At 29.9% G+C, this 10000-nt stretch overlaps 1 protein-coding gene across 1 annotated transcript in view; it reads left to right on the top strand.

The window, feature by feature from the left end:
• LOC111684028 (synapsin) overlaps positions 1-10000 on the top strand; it is a 49056-nt gene that overhangs the window by 9226 nt on the left and 29830 nt on the right. Inside the window, 5 exon segments of the mRNA XM_023446146.2 lie at positions 3633-4018; positions 7289-7449; positions 7723-7794; positions 9556-9699; positions 9769-9873. Coding sequence (XP_023301914.2) covers positions 3763-4018; positions 7289-7449; positions 7723-7794; positions 9556-9699; positions 9769-9873 — 738 coding nt within the window. The 5' untranslated portion in view covers positions 3633-3762.

Genomic DNA, 10000 nt, shown 5'->3' with positions numbered 1-10000 from the left:
TAAGAAATGATTTATTAATTTTGAAATTTAACTAAAAAACTGTCCCGTTATATATATATTAATAATTATATAACGCTTAACATATTGCACTTTTATATACATATATTATTAATATTTTTTCTGTTAAATTTTTAACATAATTTCTTTAAATGCCATTTTATTGATGATGACTTTTATATAAATTTTTACTTTTAAAAGTTTATTGGTTTTTTTGTTGTTGTAAAACCTTTTTAGTTGATTGTGTTTCAATGTTAATAAAATCTACAGGTTAACGGAAATTAAATAAGAATACCGGATGTTTTTCTTTATAAACTAAGCAGGTGAAGTTGTCACATAAACCAAACCGCCATTTATACCATTTAAAAGGCGTTAATTTTACAGCAAAACACTGGAGAATAAATTTTAAATAATTATTTTTTAAGGCTTTAATATGATAAAATAAGTTATCGATTTATTTAGTTTAAACTTTAAAGTGTTTGTTAAAGTTTATTTGGAATTTAAGAAAAAAATCATTGAAATTTCTTATGTTAAATGGGTGTAATTGGTTAAACATCTCTAGTGGAATAATAAACTTAAAGATTTTATTGTAAAATTAAGGATTAAACTTCGATTTTTTTTGTTAGAGTCGAAGAAAGTTTGAGGTGTCCCAACTTGTCTACAAGATAACTCATTTGATATCATTAACAAAATATTCTTTGTTGAGGCGTTCTGCCATTTAAGGCATCGTACTCTGGAACACCTTACATGCAATCCAAACGATGTCAAATTTTAATAATCGTTATTGTTAAGGTGGGTTTTTGAATCACCAAGCCTTTGTCGAATTTGTTGTATCCACTCATTTCCTTGTGATCTTTTAGCCACAGTTATGAAACAATATCGAAATTCTCACTGTTCTCTTTCCCAAGTTTAATTCGCTATGAAGCTTCGGATTCTATTCGGCTCGTGAATAAAAATACAATTAGATGAGAATTTCGGAAAAAAATATCGAAGTTGAAGATCGACAGATTTACCCAAATAAAAATCTTTAAAAATTTAACTTTTGTAACATTCTTTCGCCAAGACCATTAAAAAATCGATCAGATAGTGAATGAAAAATTGCTAGTCTTCTTGATTTGCGATTGCAGCAGCGCTCTAGAGATTAAAAATACTGTAACTATTTAAAGATAATCTATAGACTTACGAACAGAGACAGAATAAATGAAATAAATAGAAAACTTTCTTGATGAAAATTTTGTGGAAATTCTGCAAGAACTTTGAAACGGTTTACTCTCGTGTGTATGAAATTTGCTATTACGAGTACAAAGAACTATTATAATATCGACTCGTGAATATATATATATTTTTTTCTAATTTAAAGAATGGGAAGAGAATTTAGCATGAGGATTATTCATCGGAGTATTATTGAGCGTGAAGATTATTTATCTGAGTTTAAATTAAGTTTTTTCTATAACGTTCGTTCGCCGAGTCCATTAGAAAGACAACAATCTGTCAGAGAGTAAATGAAGATAAAATGTAAGAGGAGCTTATGTTCAGGAAGGCAAATCTTGTGAACTAAATATTCTATTTTAAGATTGAATAAATATTAAACCTGTTGCCGATTAAATTTGAGAAAATTTATTCTTAAAGAAGATCGGAATGAAAGATATCTTACACACGATTTACTCTCATCTGTATGAGATTAATTTTTAAACTGTTGTGACGAGAACATGAAAAGATAATGTCGTAAACGAAAATAGTTTCTCGAAGGATTAGAAAACTTTGTTGGAATTTAAGTTCGTCGATTAAAATTTGTAGAGAAGTTTTATCGAAGATTTGATCACGTTTCTCAGAGATTTGTATTCGGTAGTTGACAATCGCCGATACAATTAGAAAGTCAACAATCTATCAGATAGTGAATGAAGATAAAATTTAAGAGCAGCTCGTGTTTTTGAAAGCAATTCTTGTGAGCGAAATAGTGTTCTTAAAGATCAAATAAAGTGGAGGAAAAGTATCATTGACGAAGATCTAAGACTTTATTAGGTTTCTCAGAGAATTGTGTTCAAAGATACAAACAAATATACAACTTGAACATAACTAGTCTTCTCGAAGGTTAATACTCTTTAGAGATTTAGTCTCAGAGGTTTTGATGGCGAAGCTCTGAAATCACTAAAGAAAGGGAAATTCAGAGCTGGGAGATTACATACCTATAAAAGCAAGAAAGCTCATGCAAAGCTTTTTGGTTATGTATATTTGATTAAGATCATACATAGGCAGAGAGTAAAAAATAACTTCTCTTACAGGTTTTTATCGTTTTTTTTATCATGTGTAAGCATATGTACTTGCTTGTGAAATTAAAAGTGCAAGAAAGCTTTTCAAAAAGCTTTTTGCCGATCAAGGATTAAGCCATTATTCTTTTGCTTCAGAATAGATGAATAAAGTTGTAATGAAATCAAAACTTAAGGAATAGAAAAAGCTTAACTAAAACCCAATTAAACTTTAACAAAATATTTAAAAGAAAAATCGATAATTTAACTTTAATCCACCAACCACTATAAAACATTTCATCCACCATTACTAAACTCATAAAAAAAAAACATTTCAAATCTTAACATAAAAACCAAAAATTTAACAAATTTTACTAATTTAACTACAAAGTCTGAAAAGCATATGAAATTTTAAAGCTTTTCCCCTACCTTTACGCAACATTCCCCCAAAACGAAAGCCTAAGAAGAGTATTCAGTTAGTACTCTCTGAGCTTTCGATTTTTAATAATTTTTACCATCTTTGCTGGTGTAAATTTTCATTTGAAGTATATAGAAGACATACAAATCGCCATTTTTTTACAACTGATTTGTAAGATTTTCCTTACTTTTGCCTAAACTAAAAAAAAAACTATTTTTCTACTTTCTAAACAATAAAATTTAAAAAATTATAATTTTTTTCAACTTTTGAATTTTGATTTAAATTTTCCTTTTTGTTTCTGTTTTATTTGCAAGCAAACTGCACTTATAATTATTTAATCAACTGCAAATATTGTAATAATATAAATTATACATTAATTACAAACACAATATTTTTAAATTTATTTAAAACAACAACAATAAGAAAAATAAACAAACGTTTATATCTATTCTATTTCTGTCTCGTTTTCTCTTTTACTTCCGTCTGTTTTTTATATGTATTATAATATGATTTGACCACAATATAAAACCAATTTGTTGGTTTTGTTTTCTTTTTGTTGTGTTTGTTTTTTTTTACTTTTTTGTTTTTCTTGTGTTTGAATTTCACCTTAAAAAGAAGGAAACTAAAACCGGCACCCTGAATTTCTCATCGTTCAAAAGCAGTTTTACTTCCAATGTTAATTTCCTGAAGAGAAGGTAAAAACGTTTAAAATTAAACAAAAACAAAATTAATTGACCAACCCATCAGCTGAACTGTAAAGCACTAATTTAAAATTTCATATGGTTTTCCATTTTTTCCCTCTTTGTTTTTCTCTTCTTTATTTGTTTTATCTCTTTCCCTGCTATTTGTCTGTGAATATCTGAAATCTATCTCTTGTGATAATACACATTCATGCGTTCTCACCACCTGTTATATGTAAAATAACAAAAATTTTGCTATAATCGTGAATATTTAAACGGCCATACGTATAGATTTAGCTCGGGAGATTTGTCTTCCGAGCACGATGATATCGATCCCAATGACTTACCGCCAGCAGCTAGACCCATACAGGAACAACCAACGAAACCTGTGGGTGCTGCCGCTGGCGGTGGACCACCAAATATGCCACCACCAACGGTACCAGGATCAGCGGGCATACCACCACAGCCTCAAGGTGCGGCGCCAGATTTCTCGTTAAGTTTTGGTAAAACCTCGGGTACTACTGCTGCGGCAACGACAGGCTCAGCACCAGCTGGAGCAGCGGTACCACCACGTGGCGTAAGTGCTCCCACTAGTCCAGCTAAGTCACGTGAGAGCTTGTTGCAACGTGTTCAAAGTTTGACAGGGGCAGCACGAGATCAAGGCGCTTCGATATTGGGTATATACACTTTTAGTTTTTTTTCTTTATCTTCTACAAAATAACTTAATTCGCATGCTTTTTTTCTAACAACAGTTGTGTTGAAAATAATAGCAGTGAGATTTCTAATCATTCATAATTTAAGGAGTTAAAAACTCTTAATCAGGTTTGGTAAAATTAGTACAATTCTCAAATGTTGAATGGTTCAAAAATTACCCATTTTGTATTACTTCTGATATAAAGTTCAAGGAACAACGGACTTCGGTCAAATTTTTAGTAAATTTCAGAAGATGAATACTACAGTATCTACTTGTAGTCTATAAAGTAGACAATAGACCTCTATATTGTCTAGTCCATAGGAAGGCAAGTCTACTATATGGATTAATCTAATGACTTAATGAACATGTTTATTAACTAACCTATTGACTAGTGGCCTCCGGTAGTTTAGTGATTAGTGTTCTAGTCTGGTAGACCGGAGGTGGTGAGTTCGATTCCCACCTTTGGCACTGATTAAGGAGCGCACAACGGGCCCGATAAAGGCCAAACTATTGACTACTTCAAATTAACTGTTTATTATTAAAAGGGGAGGCTTCAAAACAGGTCCTTACTTGGGAATTGGATACTTTAATACCGATGTATTACACTGACGCAGTATTATAAGGTACAAATATTAAACAAAACTCGCAAAAGTTTTTTTAGGATAAACCATAGCTTTAAAACTAAAATATCGTCACTATGCATTTCGGACTATAAGAATCTGAGAAAGTTTGATTCAAAAATCTTCCCAAGACAATTTCGTATTTTCTTCTTACAATTGTAGGAGTTTAAGGAAATCTTATACCTAATCCGCGACTTGAGTCAATAAAGCAAAATAAAATTCTTTAATTTCCAAGGTTGGCAAGAGAGGTTTTCAAATACATCGGCCCATTATTAATCATAGCTTGAATATAAATTCCTATTCCGAAAATCACTTAATCGTAATTAAGTATTGAATTATTTATGATATCGGATTACAATTCCATACGAATATGTGCCCCTGATTGGTTAAATACTTAAACGTACATCGGACATTATAATATCGGAATAAAATTCGATTCGAATATATTTTGCTTATATGAAAATAATTATTTGAAAGTTATTCTGAGTCAGTCTTTTAGTTGATCATAAATTTCTTAATTTATAAACTTGTTTAAATAGTTTTCTTGAAGCTATATAACAGGTTACTTTAACAAGTCCGCAAAAAGTTTTTAGCATAAAAAAAATTTCACAGCTGTTACTCAGCGTATAACCATGCAGTTGTAATCACTTACCTATTAACATACTTTCCAATGACTACTGCATATCATTGTGATCACATATAAATACTTTAATAACGTCTTATTACTAATCTATATACTATACAAACATTAATGTGTGTTTATATGTTTGTTTGGACTTTATAGACAGCTAAATGGCTGAACCGATTTTTCTATAACTTTCACATTCTCTTCCCGTAACACATTCAAAATAAGTTTTAAGAGTCACATATCTCAGAAACTGCAAAAGTTATAGTAATCAAATTTTGTATGAACAACTATGACATTCATAAGAATATTTTTGGATAAAATGCTCGGAATGGTGTAGCTCCTACCATATTAAGAAAATATTAAATAATTATATCTGAGAACAGATAGAATCTTTAAATTATCCCGGAATCACTTTAGTGTCAATATAATTATTTAAGGAAAATCGGGACTGTAGTGGACTATTTTAGTTAGAATTAAAATTTAGCACGAAGAGCTTTAATATCCGTAAACATTTTGGGTAATTAGTTGGCGGACTACCAATGGGGGGGGGCGGAGTTGCATCTACCATATGAATAAAATATACAAACATTCGTTTATCTGGGAAACTAATAGAGCAAGATTCTTTAAATTTTGCTCGAAGAATTTTAATATCCATCTGAACGTTTTGGGAAAAAGGCGGATTTTCACTAGGGGTATGGAACTCCCCATATGAATTAAATAGAAAGAATCGTACGTCTGTGAAACTGTTATAGCAAAAATCCTGAAATTTTGCATTAAAACTTTGAGATGAATATGAACATTTAGTATAGTATAAGCTTGTGAGTTTTATATATACTTTCTAATTTATAAGTCAGTACCTGCATTGAGATATAGAAGGTGTATACGTTTTTCCACACTACTTACATTGAATGATTTTCCTAATTACTTGTCAGCGATAAGTACTTGACTCCAATGACATCACCATCTTAATTGGTAATGACAGTTTTTGCAGGATAAGATTTTGATTTAAATACTGCCTAAATATTAAAAAAATCTCATGAGTAGAAATTAATAAACAATTTCGTAGCAGATGGTTTGAATGAAGTACCTATAACAAAATGAAATATTTTAACAATTTTACATGATTAATTTCGTAGAAATTAAAAACCTTTTTCAAATGAAAACATTTAAATAACATAATATTTTAATTAAGCTCTCTTAATTTGGTAACGTTGCCATATCATTTTAAATTATCACAATGAAATAATCATTTATTTTTAATTGCCTCCAATTAAGTAAAACAAAATACATTTAATGATGTGTTGAAAAAATGCAATTATAAAACTAAGTGACTAAAAATGTAAAAAAAATATATATTAAAATATTTCTAAACATACGACGAATATTAAAAATAAATTGTACAAAACACATTACCATAAAATGCAGATACATATTAATATTTATTAAGTTTTTTTTTCGTTTTGTTGTAATAACTATAGCTGTTGCAGTTGCAGTTATTAATATTTAGATAAATATTTAAAATCGTGACAAAATCATTTTGCTTTTTTTAACATTTCAATTAGAAATGCCCTACGTATTGAAAAGGTGTAAAGGTGGTTTAAAGAAATAGTTAGTGACACCTTTTTTTTTAAATAGATAAACTTAATAACAAATTCTTGCAGTTGAATACTATTGGGGCAGAAATTAAACTTATTATTATAAAACAGGACACACTCATTACCATTACTCTCTCATCAAAAGAAATATTTTATAACAATACTGCTATTATCTTGTACACAACTGTTAAACTTAAAATTTTCTTTCTGTTTTCATTTAAACAAATTATACAAATTAAATTTCCTTTTGAATGCGCTCAAAAAAAAAAGAAAAGAAAAAGCTTTTTTTTATTTCACATTTCTATTCAAAAAAAAATCAATGTTTAACACGAAAACATTTTCTTTTTTTCTACACAACATCAAAAACTGAAAAAAATCGTAAAAAACAAAACAAATATAACAAACAAAAGGTGCCGCTGTTCAAAGTGCCACACGTTCGCCGGCATTCAACAAAGATAAATATTTTACTTTGTTGGTACTGGATGACCACAATACAGACTGGTCGAAATATTTCCGTGGTAAACGTTTACATGGCGATTATGATATACGTGTCGAACAAGCTGAATTTAGGGTAAGTTGCAATAATAACAATAATGAAAATGAAATAACAAGTGGATATTGTGGCATTTGTTGCCTTTAAATACATATCACTTATACTACATACATATACATATATGTATATTATACATATGTATAGTGCAAATATTTTGTAAGCTTTTAAAGAATTACTTATAATATGTATTTACTTTATAAACATAGGTTTAATAAACCTACCTTCAATATACATACTTCCATAATGGATTTGTTTTATAACTAATTGTTAATATTTTTATTATTCCTTAAGGATATTACTTTACATGCCAGTGCTGAATCTGGTCCCGTAGTAACAATGGAAGTTTATAGAGGTGATTCAAGGGTAAGTTGTAAATATTTTACGCCACTAAAATAAATATTTTAGGAGTAAACGTACAAGGCTATTTGATAGTCCATTGACTAATATACTGAGTAAACCACTGACTAAGCTATAGACAAGCGTATTTAATAGTTTATGGAATAACACTTTGGTTAGTCTATGGATGAGTTTATTAACTAACCTATGCACTAGACAATTTACAAGTATGTTTTAAATGCACTATTGAATAGTCTGGGGACTAGAAAATTTACCCATCTATTGACAACTCTGTTAGTTTAGTTTATGGACTTGGCTAATCAAGGGACTAGTCTCTGGAGTAGCCTTTAAACTAATATATGGACAAATTTAGGGACTTGTTTATTCAGTAGTTCATGGACTATTTTTTAAATGACTATTGATTAGTCAAAGCTTTAGACTATGGACTAAACTTTGGATCTGTCTAAGTACTAGTCTAGTTCTATCCTATGAACAAATCAAAGAAATATCATATGGACTAGTCTATGAACAAGTCTAAGGACTATCCTATGGACAAGTAAAATGCTAGTCTAAGCGTTAATCTATGGGCTACACTAACGACTAGTCTATTTACCAGTTTATGGACTAGTCGGAGGACTATTGTATGGACTAGTTGAAGGTTTAATACATAAACTAGTCTAAGGTCTAGTTCATGAACTAGTCTATTTACTGATCTTAAGCCTAATCTAGAGACCAATCTATTGACTGCTCAATGGACTAGTCTATTTACTAATCTAAGGACTAGTCTAGAGATACCATATGGACTGGTCTATGAACGAATCTGACGACCATCCTATGGACAAGTAAAAGGACTAGTCTACGGTGTAGTCCATGGGCTAGTATAGAGACTATTCTAAGTACTTGCCTATGTAATAGTCTATGTACTAGTTTATGGACTTGTGTATGTACTATTTTATATACTATTTCAAGGACTAGTCTAAGGTCTAGTCCATAAACTAGTCTATTGACTGGTCTTAAGACTAATCTAGTGACCAATCTATGAACTGCTTAATGGACTAGTCTATGTACTAATCTTTGGACTAGTCCAGGGATAACCTATGGACTAGTTTAAGGATTAGTCCGTGGCATAGTTTATGTTAGGTTATCTACTGATCTAATGACTATTGACTAATCTAGAGAGAAGTCTATCGGCTAGTCTTTTGAATAGTCTATTGCCTACTCTAGTTACTAGTTAATTGACTTAACTATTGAATAGTCTATCGACTAGTTTATTGAATAGTCTATGGATTAGTCTTTCGACTAATAAATCTATTGTTTAATCTATGTACTTATCTATGAACTAGAATATTGACTTTGAATTAGTCAAAGAACTAATGTAACCACTAATCTTTTAACGAATCTATGAACTATTTACTAGTCTACTAAACAGTCTATAGAATAGTTTATTGACTGATTCAAGGACTACTGTAAGGACCAGTAAATGAATTAGTTTATAGTTACTGCTTAATTAATCTATGAAGTAGTTAATGGACTATGACTTTTAATAAGTCTATGGACGAGAATTAATCTGGGAACTAGTTTATTGACTAATTTAACTACTAAAAAAATTAGTCCTGTGCCTAATATATGCACTAGTATTAATACTAGTATATGGACTAGTCTTGACACTAATCTATAAATTTGTTTATTAACTAGTCCATGAACTACAAACTTGTTTATTAAGTACTCTAGAGACTAGTTAATATCTCTTGTTTATGTCACTTATAACTTTTTATTATTTCTTCACAGATTCCTCGCATGTTCCGACCTGATTTTGTACTCATACGTCAACCACCGCGTGATGGATCCAACGATTATCGTTCAACAATTTTGGGCTTAAAATATGGAGGAGTACCTAGTATTAATTCATTGCATTCCATCTATCAATTCCAAGTAAATACAAAAGCCAACTTAACAACATACTTATCTATAAATATTAATTTGTAAAATTTTCATTTAAAGGACAAACCTTGGGTTTTCGCTCATTTGCAACAATTGCAACGTCGCATGGGCAAAGATGCTTTTCCTCTGATCGAACAATCATTCTTTCCTTCAGCCAAATATTTGGTAAGTTTTAAATTTAAACATTCTTTATTTGAATTTTATAGGTTTATTTAACAGAGATAAAATATATATAGATTATATAAATTACAAATCAAATCCGTTAATCATATAGTTATCAATGGTTTATTAA

This window comes from Lucilia cuprina, chromosome 4, assembly GCF_022045245.1.
Source record: "Lucilia cuprina isolate Lc7/37 chromosome 4, ASM2204524v1, whole genome shotgun sequence".
In the NCBI taxonomy this organism is placed as follows: Eukaryota; Metazoa; Arthropoda; class Insecta; order Diptera; family Calliphoridae; genus Lucilia; species Lucilia cuprina.
Note: the sequence above shows the minus strand (reverse complement) of the source record. Positions and strands in the feature narration are given on the sequence as shown.